The sequence below is a fragment of the Fusarium venenatum genome, assembly GCF_020744135.1.
Source record: "Fusarium venenatum strain MPI-CAGE-CH-0201 chromosome Unknown EDB82scaffold_1, whole genome shotgun sequence".
In the NCBI taxonomy this organism is placed as follows: domain Eukaryota; kingdom Fungi; phylum Ascomycota; class Sordariomycetes; order Hypocreales; family Nectriaceae; genus Fusarium; species Fusarium venenatum.
The window spans coordinates 3,900,580-3,915,558 of NW_027072129.1; the positions used below are offsets into that span (position 1 = coordinate 3,900,580).

A 14,979-nucleotide genomic window follows, 5' to 3' on the forward strand; every position below is an offset into this window, starting at 1 on the left:
ACACAGTTCGACTTGCGAAATAACTTTACATTGGCACACCAGTTGCAATTTCCTATACCAGCGGACTATACGGTTCCTTTGCTTTGCTATGCTTTTCTTTTTGTCTTTATCTCGTCAGGTAGCGTTTGTTGGAGTGGTTCCATAAAGAATTCCCCATATTATTATCAGCTGCCTACAGTCACTTTAACTTTTGAGGCAAGGAGTTTGGGCTGGATGCGGAAGATTTATTATTTACTACGGTAGACTCCATCTCCACAGTCAGCTACTGTAGTCTTTCTTTTTTCCTAGTTTCAGGTTACTTAAATGCATTTGGTGGATTATTCTAAATCATCATCATCTCCGCCAGACGCCATGAGTGAGTGCAGAACATTACAAAGGTCAAAATCTATGTACACGAATCAACGACAGATTTGCATTGCCATCTAAGGAAGGCCGATGCGTATAAATTTCCAGTAAATTCAGACGCCAAGGACGTCAAAGGTTTGGTCAAACTGAAGTCTTCACCCATTCCGGTGTGCCATAATATTGGCAAGCGAAACCATATTAGCCGCCCATACGCTTATTGTGTCTTTTTCATACTGGGCGCGCTATCCGTATAAGTGCGGTTGTCACTACCTTCGATCTCTTCAATGAGCTCGTCCACCTTTTCAATCTCCTTCTTCCAGCGGCCTTCGGACATCTTCATATCCCGCTCAAACATCCACTGCTCAGGCATGCGGTAGGTACCGCCAATACGATCAAAAGCAGTGAAGAATTGGCCATAGTTGACCTCGAAGCGAGAATGATGAAGTGAGTGGCATGCAGCACCGTTGACAACAGGGTTGTTGGTGAGATACTCGCCGTCGTGAATCATGACAGACCAGAGGTTGACAAACACAAAGAGTGCAACATAGGCCATCTTTTGAAGCGGGAAGATGAAAGGGAAGATGTGATAAGGCAAAGACTGGGTAAACCCATCAAGAGGATGAAAGGCATGACTGGCAAAAGGAGTGGGCATAATCCACTTGTGGTGAAGCTTGTGCAGATATTTGTAGACCAAACGGTGGTGAAGCCAGCGATGAGCCCAGTAGATGCAAAAGTCGGTAAAGAGGAGGAACAGTGGGAACTGCAAGAAGTCGTACCACAGGCCGGGCCCGTCTTCGGTAGTGTCGTACAGTTTGCCGTAGCCTCGAACTTCGAGGAGGAAGAAGGGTGCTGTGATGATGGCCATGACTGGCATGGCCTTGTTGGCCGCGATGATCTCCAGGCGGACCTGGTTCTTAATGAATCGTGGGTGTTCAAAGGTGCGCTTATCAAAGATGAATATGTATGACAGTGTTGCAACGATGAAATAGACAAGAAGACCAAAGATCCTGTTCAAGCATATTAGTCTATGTGATCTAATGGTGAGTTTTGATCAACACTTACCAGGTAATGAGATACAGGGTCAAGGCCTGGCGAAGAGGGTTATCACGATCCCATGAGCTCATATATGCTTGCTCTGGTGGTTCCAATGTAATGAATTGTGTGGCCGGTTTGTAAATCCATGTCGAGAAGGCCTTGGCTGATGTGTCGGTTGTGTTGGATGGTGTTGGGAAGTCATAGGGAGCTGGACGCTTTGGATAGAAGTACGCATATGCGTAGTCGGCAATGAAGTTGTCGACAACCTCAAGGACGACATCCATAATGGGCAACCGAGTTCTTTATGGTGAAACGGTAGAGTTGTAAATAAATGAAGGAGGGTAGACTTGGTGTGGTGAAAGATGGTGTAAGTGAAGACCAAAGACACAATCACAACTTAAGAGACAAACAAACACATAACTGTGAGCATCCTATGAGACTCAGGATACAATAACTGCATTATTATTTTACAGGCGGACCTCGTCTTGTTTATCAATAAATTCATCATGGAAATGGAAATCACATAGTCTGATACTACAAGGAGTCGTCGGCGGCTTGCGAGGCGGGGCGGATGTTTCTTTCAGGGATACATCGCGCAGTGGAGTTCCAAAAAGGGCCCTGAGAGGTCGGCTGGACCAATTAGAGGCGTTGGACGGACGAGCTTCTGAATCCATCTTATGATGAAAGACGTACGATAGAACGACAAACAACAAGCAGGGGCCTTGTTATTGAAATAACGCCGCTTTTTATGAGAAGGGGTCTTTGCTTTCTACAAATTATGAGGTTTTGTGTGGTTTATGAACACGAATATCTATATGATCTTGTTTTAAATTAACTTGCTGGAGACAACATTCAAAGTATCAGAGTGTCAGTCATGTTTAAAGAGAATCGCATCTGCCGAAGGCCATTAAAGGTTAATCATTGTGGTCTGATGAAATACATCATTGTTCACTTATCGATCCATTCGATATTGAGATACGGAAACGAATACGCTGGGGAAACCCTGAGGATTAGAGCTGCACAGGTACTGGCCTGACATCTTCTGGTAGGACCCTTATTAGAGTCCAGGTACGGACGGACTAAGCGCGGGATTGTGAGCCATGGCCTCGGGTATAAGAGGGAATACTTCCTTGAACTGATCTTGGGTTACTCTGTACACACTTTTCTTATCAAAACGTACATCGCCTCAGATACACCTCCCAACAAACGTGAACAAGATTTTCATTTTCCAATAACCCAATACGTGGCACGGCGGTATACTCGGGACCCAGTCATTCACCCAACTCAATGGTACAGCTTCAAACCTAGCCTTGGTCATGTTTATTAAAATTCCGTGGCAACTGAGAGATAGGATTCGTCAGCCTTGCGTAGTATTGGGTGTTGAGGCGCAGTGATACCGTTGTACTGTCGAACCTTGGGCTCTGCACGCGGACAAACAAACTCAAGCCTGAACCGAGCACATCATGATGGGGCTGGTTACCCCAGGTGATGTTTACCATGTAGCACGTGGAGAGCGCGATGCCTTTCCCCGTATTGATTTTCCACATTACAGAGTTTGTTGCCGACTTGGTATCTTTAGTTTTACTATATCGAGTCGTCAGTTTTGCCACTTGGTTACCAATCAACTCACGACCGTACAGTACAACACTCTACGGCAAACCAGTCACTGACAGCGAGGCTCTGAAGTTGACGGGCTGTTCAAATAGTCAATCAATAAGAGCATCACTTGGCATCAGCGATACCACTCATGATGATCCCATCAACGCCATCCACTCGCAACTCTTGATATATGATAATCATAACCTTTAACTTGTTCTGGAGAGATGACAAGGCATGTGGCACCAGTCAGTGTTTGTTAAATGTCACACGGATGTCGCACAAAACTGGTAAATCCGACGAGACTTGTCACTTTGGTGGTGGCGCGGCTCTGTTTTCTATTGCTTTCGTTGCTGCAAGTCAACGTAGCACCAACGGCTCCCAATTGGTTCGGAGGAGCGACCCTGAGCTAGAGGGACAGCAGCATGTGGTGGGAAAGGGTTGTTGCGAGCTTTGGAGGAGCTAAACTTAAAACTCACATGGTTCTCCAGTGTGAGGTTTTAGTACAGGTACAGGGTATGTTCTCTAGACAGTTGAATTCTCTCATCAAACATATTTACGATAATTAATTACATAGATCATCAATTTCCAAGTGACCTAGTATAAAAGTGTAATGTTGTTTTACACTCGTCAGTTCATTGAAGGTTCATTGAGTCTTAGGGGCTCTCAACATGTTACAACGACATCATGGAAGGCCCAAACACTTCTTGATAGCAACTCTATTCACATCGTGTCAAACAAAACATAACAACCACGTGCTGTCTCTAAGTTCTAGAAGATCATGTGATTACATAAGACAGGTAAAAAAAAAAAGGTTCATGTAAAGAATAATTTAAGCCACGCAATTGAATGATTACGAAGGAGGAAAAGGGAAGTTAAAGAAAAAGGAAAAGGGAAAAAAGGGGGGCGTGCAAAGGGAAATAGGAACTTACCTATCATGGAACAGAACCGACCATCTTACCACCCCCTCAAGGCCTAAAATCAGTGAGAGAGAGAGAGGGTGTGAAAGAGGAGTGTTAGGTGTAATTGTAACTGTGCTGAACTGAACTTCATGTAGGTTGTCATCTTGTGGAAGCCACAGCCCAGGCTGGCTACCAGGGCAGCAGTAGCGGGCTTCCACGCCCACTAGATGTGGACCCACCTTTCAAAACCCCTGATGAGATGGCTTTTGGATGGGTTTCGAGGCTGATGCTTCATTGCGTCTGTGCGCTTAGAGTTGTAGGTACGTACCCGTCCTTGATCTCCACTTATATGGATCGCAACCCCACTCCCCCCCGGGCCGTGCTGCGTGAAGAGCTGCAACCCACTGGAACCCATGCTTTCCTTTAGCACTTACCAACCCGTTTCCTCCTCGGCCGGGCCTCTTCTTTTTTCTTCTCTTTTCCTCTTCCCATCAAAACATCATCACGACTAATTTGTTCCTGCTTCGATCGTCAACCCAACGTTCATCCTGGCTGGCCATATCGTCGCAAGTACCTCCCACGATTATCTACGCACCTGCCGGTCTTTACCCGTAAACCGGTTGTTAATTACGCTGCTGTTTTAACCCTTAGCTGTCGCGTCTGCTTCTCGTTTAGCTGTCATTGTCATCAGCTTGCCTTGGCACCCAGTCTCGCGCTGTCACCGACTTGAACGGCACGCGCCGACGACTCGACCGCGCCAAACGCACCAGGCATCGATTGCGATCGCGATATTTCTATCAACCTCCATCCTTATCTCATCTCATCTCATCTCATCTCACCGAGTCCCATCTGAACTCCCCGTCGCCGAGACCCGCCTTGCGCAATGTCGATGTATCCGCATCGCGCCATGGGGGGCGGTCCCCAGGCCAATTCTACCCGCCTGAACGAATTGCTTGACCAGATTCGAGTTGAATTTGAGAGCCAAATGCGCACCGCGGAAAACTACGAGCATCAGAGTAGGTCCACTACTTTTACTTTGGCGTGTATATCGCGTTATTTCCTTCGATCCAGCTAACACATGTGTATCTTTAGTCGCCGCGCAAGTTAGTGAGATGCAAATGGTCCGCGAGAAGGTTTACCAGATGGAGCAGACTCATCTGGGTCTCAAGCAGAAGTAAGTGTTGTTATATTGGCGATAATGGACGCCCGTTGACCTCTTCATCTGCAGATACGAAGACGAGATCACTTCCCTGCGACATCAGCTCGATGCTGCCAGAAAGGGTGGAATTCAGGGTGGCATGCCCGGACCTCCTCAGCATGCTGCCCCTTCTCAGCCTCCCTCTATCGCTCCTGGTAATGGCCTTTTTAGCGGTATCATGGCTGGCGGTAGTCAGGGAGGTCTTGCACCTCCACAGCAAGGTCAGCAGCAAAGCCAGCAGGGTCAACCTCAGGGCGCGCAACAGCCGCAGCAATCGCAGCAGGGCCATGCCCCCCCTCAAGAACAACCATTGGGACCTCAACATCAGATGAGCCAGGGACCTCCTGGTCTTCCTGTTCCCCCTCATCCCAGTGCGCAGCAAGCTCCCTACTCCCAAAACTACCCTCCTGGCCCTGTCCCAAACGGAATGGGACCTCAGCCACAGAGCACTGCTTCCCCCGGTCCCGGTAGGAGGGGCATTGGTCGCCCTCCTGGTGCTGGCGGGCCTGCGACTCCTCAGATCAACACACCTGCGCCTTACCCTGGAACTGCGGCATCGCCCCAGGTTAGCCACCCAACTCCTGACCATGCTCGAATGGCTGGTCCTCATGCGTCCGCCGTTGGCAACGCCCTCGGCGACCTCGAAGTTGATAACGTGGCTCCTCATAACAAGAAGACCGGAAATGATTGGTACGCCATCTTCAACCCTCAGGTGCAACGCGTTCTTGACGTCGACCTTGTCCACTCCCTCAACCACGAAAGTGTCGTCTGTTGTGTGAGGTTCAGTCATGACGGCAAATATGTCGCAACCGGTTGCAACCGATCTGCTCAGATCTTTGATGTCCAGACCGGAGAAAAGGTTTGCGTGCTCGAGGATCACAACGCCTCTGACATGAGCGCCGATCTTTACATTCGCAGCGTTTGCTTCAGTCCTGATGGTCGTTACCTCGCCACCGGTGCCGAAGATAAGCTGATCCGAGTAAGTATATGAGCAAAGTTTTGAGTGGATATGGCACTAATATTGTATAGGTCTGGGATATTCAAACTAGAACGATCAGAAACCACTTCTCTGGTCACGAGCAAGATATCTATTCACTAGATTTTGCACGTGATGGACGCACCATTGCTTCGGGCAGTGGCGATCGAACCGTCCGCCTGTGGGATATCGAGCAGGGTACGAACACTCTCACCCTCACAATTGAGGATGGTGTGACAACCGTCGCCATTTCTCCCGATACCCAATTTGTCGCTGCTGGCTCTCTCGACAAGAGCGTTAGAGTTTGGGACCTGCACTCAGGTTTCCTTGTTGAGCGTCTCGAGGGACCTGATGGCCACAAGGACAGTGTCTACTCTGTTGCTTTCTCTCCCAGTGGGAAAGACCTCGTTTCTGGCAGTCTCGATAGGACGATCAAGATGTGGGAGCTCAGCGCTCCTCGCCAGGGCAATAACCCAGGGCCCAAGGGGGGCAAGTGCGTCAAGACATTTGAGGGTCACCGGGACTTTGTCCTGTCGGTGGCTCTTACTCCTGATACTAACTGGGTGCTCTCTGGCTCCAAGGACCGTGGTGTGCAATTCTGGGATCCTCGCACCGGCACTACGCAGCTCATGCTACAGGGACACAAGAACTCGGTCATCTCGGTTGCGCCAAGTCCCCAAGGTCGATTCTTCGCCACCGGTTCTGGTGACATGAAGGCCCGTATCTGGTCCTACCGCCCTTACACTTGACTAAATAAGGAACCGGCTCAGTGGGTTGCTTTTTAGATGTTACAACTTGAGAATGATGGGATTGGAGAAAAGAGACACGTTTGAGGAAGTAACTGATTGGAAACACGTTTATGGAAGCTTTCTTTACCGAATGGTGACCAGCCAGAGTGAGCGACAAATATTGTTTCTTGGGTACCGGACACAGCAGGGCCGCTCCGTAAGCGCACACTCACAGCTCGAAGGACGGTCTTGCAAAGAGGCGCATAAGGATGGGAAGAATTCGGAGGGCATATCTGTTCGTGCGCTGAGCAGGAGATATGCCGGTACTTCGCTAGCACACTTATTTTTACCGTTTGGTTGTTGCGCAATGTGTTATTATGAAAACAATAATGAAAATCACCGATTCCCCAACGCTCTTGTTCAGCTGACTACTAATGCGATTCTATCTGTAGTACGTGTCTTGACATGAAGCGATGCTCCGCAGTGTAATTAATGTGATGTTATAACGAGCCAAAAAGACTTGAAAGTGCGTCGCCGCCTTTCTTCTTTTTCTTTTTTGGTTTGTCTTTAGTGTCATCTTTCGATGAGCGCTTCGGCGCCTCTGTATGTACTATCTTTGGTTTGCATTCCTTCAACTTGACATCTTTAGAGGGCACGTCTGATTTCGGTATTGATTTGGCCGTTTTCTTTTGTAATAAAAGAAGCTCCTCGCGTGAAATGGCCACGCCCATATCCGTTTCAGCACTGGGTGCCTCGGCTGCTATTGACTGCACTGTCGATTTGATCGGACCGGGAATGTCTGATGCTGAGCTTGTTACATCTATAGCATCTGTTGATGACGATTCGTTGTTGTGCTCGGATGGAACGAGGTGAGATAATAAAGTGTTGGTGCGAGCGAGGACTGAGAGGAGGAGGAGGCCCAGAGGCGCATGTTGATTATCGGCTGCTAGTTGTGAGAAAGTACTGCGCGCAAGACAAATACGTGATTAGCCACGTTGAGGAAATGCCAAGGCTTATCAGGGAAAGGCATTGGCTTACATAAAAGCATCAGGGACAAGATGGCGCATCATCCATTTTGCGCGGACGAGTGCAGGGTGGCTGTCGGGTTTCGCATTGTTGCTGCTAGGCTTGGTCTTCTTCTTTGGGCGCGAGACGACGACGAGATCTTGACCAAGGTTGCGGATGGCGCGGCGCAAAAGAGAAAAGGAAGACCACCAGTGCGTGGAAGAATGTTGGTTCTTGTGACGGTGGGCGAAGCCGTCGAGGATGGGGAGGAGAGAAGCGAGAGATTCGCTTGTGGAGGTCAAGAGAGCGGTATCGGGGGGAGTTGTCATGATGGAGGATGCGCGATCATTACTATTGGTAATAAAGGATTTTAACAAGAGAGAAGGAAAGATTGTATAAGTCCGGGATTCGGCCGAGACAGAGAAGATAGTGGTGATTGAGGCTGTAAAGTGACATTTTTGAAGCTGTGATGGATAAAGCTAGAGCCTAAGTTTTACAGCGGTATTGATAAGATAAGGATGTCTCTTGGATTTACCTAGCGTACATAACTCGGCTGAGTAGTAAAAACTCTTTTTGTGCTTGAATAGAGATCATGAGAGGCTTGCATTTGTTACTCATTTTTCTTGATAATATCCCATGCAGGTTATGCTATAGGCTGAATCTGTCGTGGAATTAGAACCATTCATTCGTGGGTAAGGTTTATACATATCTGGTTGGAGGAAGCCTTATGCATGTCTGAGGTGCAGTTGCAGTTATCCTTGGCTCTGACATCAGAATACCAGTCATGATGTTTTTCTTCTCTCACTCTCTCAGTAGACAGTGTTTTCTCTTTCTAATTCCCTTGACTACTTTCGCAGGGACCAACAAGAATGTCGATGATTACGCCCGCACGACAACCCCTTCTGAAACCAATTGTAGTCAAATTCCTATTAGATTGGTCTCGTGAGCCCCTACCTAGATCCGAATAAGTCTCATTCTCCACCGTCTACTTACCATCGTTCCCCATCTGGAGCTGCACAAAACATTTGAAATGAATTACAGGTGGGGTTCAGTGCGACGAGGCAATGTCTAGAACTGCACTGAAGCGGGTACAACCGCCTGTTACTAGGTGAGTGTTACCCCGACTTTGATGTCCTTACAGGTGAGACTGTTTTGTCCTTTTGTCCTACGATCAACGAGTGTTTTGACGTTTCCCAACGCAACTACTGATTGGACTTGTGCATTTAATTTGTCCTATCAGAAAGCACTGGTTTCTCCGGCAGTTCATCAACTCAGTTCTAAAGTCATACCCTCCCCTCCCCTCCTCCAAATGCATGCATGCAACAACAACAGACTACATGAGACTAGGCAGTCTTAGCCTACTAGGGTCTTGGAGGATCTCTTTAATTATTACTCCATGTTTAGTCAAACCGTCTTATCATGAGTACTGCTAACTCTTGTATCAGCAATCCCTGTCGACTCGACGTGACCCTGTTTTGACCCTTTCAATCCAGTTACAGGCCCGAGATCAAGATCAAGATCAGAAACTGAAGCAGATTATCCGCAAAGGAGGAGTAACTGACCATCGGCTATCGTGCGCACAGGGATCCCTTGGTTGCGATAAGCTCAATCTTTGTCTGCCCAGGCTTGGTACATAGTACGCGCGCCCACTTTCTGTCACTCAGTCAGTCAGTAGACTACTGGTTAGTTAGCTGGTCAGGTATAACATACTTACCCAAGTTGAGCCTCGTGCCATATGACCTTGGGCCGAGTCTGCCCTCTCTTTCTGTCTCTTATCCGACTTTGTTGTATCCTCCTATTCCTTTGCAAATTGAACAATTCGTTCCTCGAGGGGTTTGGTGATACCTCTAATTTTGCCGAGTCTACAAACCCTGTCTCCCATTGCATTGCATTGCATTGCATCGTTGACCTTGTTTGCGACCTTCCAACCTTCCAGCTTTTTCTGCTGCCTTCGCCACCCTAGCCCAGCCAAACCAAACCAAACCAAACCAAACCAAACCAAACCAAACCTGCTCAGCAGACCAAGACAAAGGTGGGATCAATTGAGATAACACAAAATCTTGTATTTGACCTCAAACCGAATAACGAATCGACACGACAATACCATCAAATTTAATCAAAACCAAACGTGAAGTTGGCGACGATACAGAATTACAATGTCTGCGGCGCGGAATCCTACGAACTGGGATGAATACGATGGAGGTGGTTCCCCCGGTGAAAGCGTGACCGAGAGCATGCTTGAGCGCGAACAAGCTCTTGTCGACGACGACGACGACGACAACGATGGAGGCAACCAAGGAGGCTTCACAAGGCGAAGACGGTATGTTTTCATAATCAACAAACACACTATAAACTAGTACTTACAGCTAACTCTTCCAGATCCTCCATCACCTATCAATTGGCTGCCATCGCCGACATTGGCGGAGTCAACAGCTTCCGATCCTTTGCCAGAAGTTGGCAGCGAGCCGCAGGATTCCACGAAGTTATTCCTCGCCGACCGAGTTTTGTCCTTGCGCCCGAGGGTGAAGCGCAAGATCTCGAGTATAGTCGCAGTCATGTTCAGGGGTCGCAACCACAGTCGGGTCTTTTGCGCCAACACCTAGAAGCATCGTCTTCCCAGGCCAACGGCGAATCCAGCTCGGCCATTGTATCGTCTCCAAGGCCGACGCGGGCATCTCGTCGCGACGACGAAACAAAGCCGCTACTCGATGTTGAGGCGGGCGATTCGTCGGTCGTTGGTTCGCCTCGATCAAGCATCTTTGCTGTTCCACCTCATCTGGCGGCTCCCGATATCGTTGGCAGCTATGGCTCGTTCCGTGACTCTTCGCCTTTCGGGACTTTGGATAGAGGTTCGCGCCACCGCATCTCCTTTAGCGAGGGAAGTGGGTGGGGTGTAGCCGATGACGAAGAAGTGGAAGGCGAAGACGCGGCGCATGGTGAACACCAGCCTATTCTTGTCAAGGAGGTCAAGCAGGGCAATAAGGTTGTTCTCGCTGTAGAGGGTCAGAGCACTCTTCCTCAGTCCGTCTTCAACTCCATCAACGCTCTTATCGGCGTAGGTCTGCTCAGTCTCCCGCTGGCCTTCCAGATGACAGGCTGGATCACCGGTCTGTTTCTTCTCACATTTACAGCTGCCGTCACGTCATACACAGGCAAGCTGTTGGCCAAATGCATGAACTTTGACCCTAGTCTCATCACATATTCCGACTTGGCGTATGTCTCATTCGGTACCCGCGCTCGAGTCATTGTTTCCGCGCTCTTCAGTCTCGAATTGATAGCAGCGTGTGTCGCTTTAGTCATCCTCTTTGCCGACTCCCTGAGCCTCCTGCTTCCAGGCTTTGCTACTGTCAACACCTGGAAGGTTGTGGCCTCTGGTTTGGTATTGGTGCTCAATGCGCTACCCCTCCGTCTGTTGAGTTACACCAGCGTTGTTGGTATCTTTTCCACTTTCTGCAGTAAGTACACCAGTTCAGCATTATCCGTCCATCTACTTACATGTTTCAGTTGTTGTGATTGTTATTATCGACGGTTTCTACAAACCAAACTATCCTGGTTCGCTTCGTGAACCCGCGACGACTTATCTCCTTCCCGAGAACTGGCTGGCTGTGCCCCTCGCATATGGTCTCCTTGCCAGCCCATGGGGTGCCCACTCCGTGTTTCCATCGGTATGACACACATTACTCCTTTTGAGGCATCGAACTAACACAATGCAGATTTATCGTGACATGCGCCACCCATACAAATGGGGCAAAGCTGTCAACATCACATTCTCCTTCTCTGTAAGTATCCAAGTTGTATATACAAGTTGATAGCTCATCTAACTTGTTCAGTACCTAGTGGATACCTGCCTGGCCGTGATCGGTCTGCTCATGTTCGGTGATGGTATCAAGGATGCCATCACCTCTAACATTCTCAAGTCCAAGGGTTATCCCGACGCTTTGAAGATCATAATGTGCATCTTCATTGCTATCATCCCCTTGACCAAGATTCCTCTCAACGCCCGTCCTATCATCACAACTTTGGACGTCATCTGTGGTGTCCACGAACAGCACCATCACCATCATGACATACCTCACAGCCAACCCACTCGATCATCTGTCCTTATCACCAAGGCGGTCCGAATGCTTGTCCGAGTCTTTGTTGTTATTCTTCTGTTGTTCATCTCCATCGTCTTCCCAGCCTTCGACTCCGTGTGTGCATTCCTTGGCGCCGCGCTCTGCACCCTCATCTCCATCATCCTGCCCATCTCATTCTATCTGAAGCTGTACTGGCAGGATGTTACTTTCCGAGAAAAGGCCGTTTCGGCCATACTGCTCGTTGTGTTTTCCATCTTGGGTACACTTGGAACTATCTGGACATTCTTGCCTAAGCATCTCATTGGCGCTGACTAGACTCTATGTTTCTATTTTTTTTTTTTTTGATCGTTGGGGCATCTGTAGGAGTTGCCGAGCATTTGTGCACCGTACTGGCTGAGCTTGGTGTGTTTGATTTACGAAAATGGAGATAGGACAATGAATAATATGTTATATGAGTCGACTTGTGGCTCATTCTGTTTGGAACCATTTTGTTCTCATCTCACTGCTTGCATTGTTCTCGCTCAAGACTGTTATTGACATCAGCAATGCAATATATATATTTAATGAGCGTAGTCATGACTATTTAGACGTCATAAAATCCGAAGCGTCTCCTGATTGTTACCACGTCTATCATCCCCGAGCCGCTTTGCTTTCATAAAGACCGAAAAGAGAAAGAAAAAAAAGCTCTTGGGTATCATCAGAAACCAGTCGGGAAAAGAAGATGATTTGTCGTGATACAAGCCGCACATCCCAATGTACATCCATCCGTTCACACCTAGAATCCCCCTTGATATAAACATTTCCACAATCGCGACCCAACTCTCATGCAAGGCAAAAGAGTCGGAAAGTGCAGATAAAAATCACATAGATGACTCCGAGGTAACCCATAGCTGAACCAGAAAAAGAAACTGACCCAATCAACAGTCCTTCCGAATATGTCTTTGATCCTCTGATAACGCCAAAGTTCAGAGACAATGCCGCTGTACCCCCTGTAAACATGGAAAACCGTGTCGCCAAATATCACGTTCCGTTGATGCCGTCTGTAGACTGCCGGCAGTCGAGAAAAGATATGCAGAAGAGGAGCAAGGAAAACGCCGAAGTAGGAAGCACTTAAAGACGCCGAGTCTTAGGAGAACAAACGTTGGTTCGCACCTGAAGGGGATGGACTGCCCAAGTCCAGTTTGAGAATACGACGAAGATCGTTCTCCATGGCCTGAAGGTTGTTTGAATGGCTATTGTAAGGAGATGGTGCATTTGGAATGTTCCTGGCACGATCATATTGGTGAGCAGGAGGGGCTGGTGCGAATCCATTAGGGACAGATTGGGAAACGGTGGTGCCGTTTCCACTGAAAAGAAATTTCTTGAGAGCATCAGTGGGATCTTCAGGCTCTGGGTTGGCCTTTTGGTGGTGAGCAGATAGATCAGCGGGCGACCTTGCAGAATTGGTACGAGCAGCCCGAATACGCTCCTGATAAGGCGTTGAGAAGGCCGGTCCCACAGGTCGACCTGGAGTTCCGTCGAACTCCCCACTGTCGATACCTACGGATTGGAAACGGGCTTGGCTGCGAGCCGTCTGAGGAAGGGTTGCCGGCTGCGGAACACTACCAGGTCCGAAAGGAGACTGCACGGAGGGTGATTCGCTGACAGGTCCCGAAGTAAGGAAGCTGCTGGCGCTTCCACTACGCTGGCGTTCCTTTTCCTGACGATGGGCACGGAACATGAAATCGAGAGGAGATTCCTGAACGCCCGACGAGCTCTGTCGCAAAGGAGTTGGTGCCTCGGTATCGGTCGGAGGAGAAGGCTCCTGGATGATATCTCGTGGTGTCTTGGTGACACTAGGAGACTCAGTCGCCGGCCGAGAGACAAAGCTGGGAAGAGGCAAGGCAGATGGCGCAGGAGAGGCATGGAAAGTGGCACCAGCGAAAGCAGAGATGGACTTCATAGAAGAAGATTGATTCGGAGGGGTGACACGTCCAGGGCGAGTAAAGTCGGGAGAATGAGGACCGGGTTTGCCACGCTGTTTGTTGTTGTTATTGTTGTGACTGCTGTTGCGGTTTCGCTGTTTTGAGTTGATATGGCTCATGGGAGAATCGGTGCCTGCGCCCTTTTGAGGAGTGCGTGGGGCACGATCGTGTCGTGCAGGATCAATTGTGGCAACATCATTCTCGGAGGCATAAGCTTTCTGAGCAGCGGGACGACCGTTTCGGCCGTTCCGGCGTCGAGCAGGAGTTGTTGTAGGTTGAGAGGGCGTTTCATTCATTTCGTCTGTGATATCACAAAGGTGAAAGAAGATAAGAAGGCGAGTATGTAGATAAAGTGAGACAGGATGAGACGACAAGACAAGACGGGCGAGCCTCGCTGTGGTGTTGTGTTTTGTTTGGTTGACGATTTGAGTTTGCGATAGTTTGATACGATGCGACAAGGCGGAGATTATGGTTCTGGCGGATTATACGAAAGAGAAGATGAGATCGAAGCGGGAATGGCGATTGAGTATAAAGCAACTATTCTTGTAAGGAGAGAGTTGACTATTCTGACCATGACTGTACTAGACCTAGATTGTAGGAGAAAGTGTGATTCAAGGACTGAGTAATGAATGAGGGGAACGGAAACGGAGAAGAGAAGTAGGGAGGCTTTAGGTTAATAACTGAGTAACAAACACAACCTAAGCACAGGGCAGATCCGAAACAAGAGCCCACCTACCGCCACTGCAGTGCAGTGCAGCCGCTGGCAGTACAACGGACGGGAGGCAATGACGCGGGCGGAGCCAGCTTTAGGCTTGTCCAAGTGTACAAAGCGGAGTCTTTGAGCGCCTAAAGCGGCTCTAGAGGACGCCTGGGCATTGATGCTTCACTGTTGTGCAGCCTTGTTTTTCGGGGGCAGTGCAGCGATGCTTTCTTTTCTTGTCAAGTAAAGTTGTGGATAGTCTAACAATGATTTCATACCCGGGGAGACAGGTGCCGGTGAAATGGATTGTAATATATCAGATAGCGATAATAAAAGTGATATGAATGACTGAATTGGGAGCTTCGTGATCCATTGACCCCGCCATTCCGCTTCGCTGTAACGAATGCCCGGGCGGGCTGTATTACAGTATCGGTTGCGCCCATCCAATCCCATC

General features: G+C 48.7%; 5 protein-coding genes across 5 annotated transcripts; 2 read left to right on the forward strand and 3 right to left on the reverse strand.

Moving 5' to 3' along the window:
• Positions 1-209: 209 nt before the first annotated feature.
• Positions 210-1,805, reverse strand: EDB82DRAFT_39228 (uncharacterized protein). The gene is made up of 2 exons (XM_025731062.2): positions 1,408-1,805; positions 210-1,352 (listed from the first exon to the last, which is right to left on the reverse strand). Exons 1-2 carry the CDS (start codon positions 1,662-1,664, stop codon positions 560-562), a joined length of 1,050 nt encoding a protein of 349 aa, XP_025590125.1. The 5' UTR covers positions 1,665-1,805; the 3' UTR covers positions 210-559.
• Positions 1,806-4,533: 2,728 nt separating this feature from the next.
• On the forward strand, positions 4,534-7,041 carry EDB82DRAFT_39347 (WD40-repeat-containing domain protein). Its single transcript, XM_025731060.2, has 4 exons — positions 4,534-4,894; positions 4,971-5,052; positions 5,107-6,055; positions 6,106-7,041. Exons 1-4 carry the CDS (start codon positions 4,762-4,764, stop codon positions 6,799-6,801), a joined length of 1,860 nt encoding a protein of 619 aa, XP_025590123.2. The 5' UTR covers positions 4,534-4,761; the 3' UTR covers positions 6,802-7,041.
• A 153-nt stretch (positions 7,042-7,194) lies between these two features.
• Positions 7,195-8,590, reverse strand: EDB82DRAFT_485816 (uncharacterized protein). Its single transcript, XM_025731059.2, has 2 exons — positions 7,819-8,590; positions 7,195-7,743 (listed from the first exon to the last, which is right to left on the reverse strand). The coding sequence occupies exons 1-2, from the start codon at positions 8,112-8,114 to the stop codon at positions 7,281-7,283; spliced, it is 759 nt and encodes a 252-aa protein (XP_025590122.1). The 5' UTR covers positions 8,115-8,590; the 3' UTR covers positions 7,195-7,280.
• A 975-nt stretch (positions 8,591-9,565) lies between these two features.
• On the forward strand, positions 9,566-12,314 carry EDB82DRAFT_39862 (transmembrane amino acid transporter protein-domain-containing protein). Its single transcript, XM_025731058.2, has 5 exons — positions 9,566-10,105; positions 10,165-11,240; positions 11,290-11,450; positions 11,499-11,564; positions 11,616-12,314. The coding sequence occupies exons 1-5, from the start codon at positions 9,942-9,944 to the stop codon at positions 12,174-12,176; spliced, it is 2,028 nt and encodes a 675-aa protein (XP_025590121.2). The 5' UTR covers positions 9,566-9,941; the 3' UTR covers positions 12,177-12,314.
• Positions 12,315-12,824: 510 nt separating this feature from the next.
• On the reverse strand, positions 12,825-14,415 carry EDB82DRAFT_39446 (uncharacterized protein). The gene has a single exon (XM_025731057.2). The coding sequence runs from the start codon at positions 14,119-14,121 to the stop codon at positions 12,988-12,990; it is 1,134 nt and encodes a 377-aa protein (XP_025590120.2). The 5' UTR covers positions 14,122-14,415; the 3' UTR covers positions 12,825-12,987.
• Between the last annotated feature and the right edge of the window lie 564 nt (positions 14,416-14,979).

What these genes read in the sequence shown, in the direction of transcription:
- EDB82DRAFT_39228 (XM_025731062.2), bottom strand. Translation starts at nt 1,664, where the DNA reads ATGGATGTCGTCCTTGAGGTTGTCGACAACTTCATTGCCGACTACGCA. An exon ending in ACCCTGTATCTCATTACCTG is followed by an intron (nt 1,353 to 1,407) that starts GTAAGTGTTGAT and finishes ATGCTTGAACAG; the next exon opens with GATCTTTGGTCTTCTTGTCT.
- EDB82DRAFT_39862 (XM_025731058.2), top strand. Translation starts at nt 9,942, where the DNA reads ATGTCTGCGGCGCGGAATCCTACGAACTGGGATGAATACGATGGAGGT. An exon ending in TATCTTTTCCACTTTCTGCA is followed by an intron (nt 11,241 to 11,289) that starts GTAAGTACACCA and finishes TACATGTTTCAG; the next exon opens with TTGTTGTGATTGTTATTATC. An exon ending in CCCACTCCGTGTTTCCATCG is followed by an intron (nt 11,451 to 11,498) that starts GTATGACACACA and finishes AACACAATGCAG; the next exon opens with ATTTATCGTGACATGCGCCA.
- EDB82DRAFT_485816 (XM_025731059.2), bottom strand. Translation starts at nt 8,114, where the DNA reads ATGACAACTCCCCCCGATACCGCTCTCTTGACCTCCACAAGCGAATCT. An exon ending in CTTGTCCCTGATGCTTTTAT is followed by an intron (nt 7,744 to 7,818) that starts GTAAGCCAATGC and finishes TCTTGCGCGCAG; the next exon opens with TACTTTCTCACAACTAGCAG.
- EDB82DRAFT_39347 (XM_025731060.2), top strand. Translation starts at nt 4,762, where the DNA reads ATGTCGATGTATCCGCATCGCGCCATGGGGGGCGGTCCCCAGGCCAAT. An exon ending in GGAAAACTACGAGCATCAGA is followed by an intron (nt 4,895 to 4,970) that starts GTAGGTCCACTA and finishes GTGTATCTTTAG; the next exon opens with TCGCCGCGCAAGTTAGTGAG. An exon ending in CCGAAGATAAGCTGATCCGA is followed by an intron (nt 6,056 to 6,105) that starts GTAAGTATATGA and finishes AATATTGTATAG; the next exon opens with GTCTGGGATATTCAAACTAG.
- EDB82DRAFT_39446 (XM_025731057.2), bottom strand. Translation starts at nt 14,121, where the DNA reads ATGAATGAAACGCCCTCTCAACCTACAACAACTCCTGCTCGACGCCGG.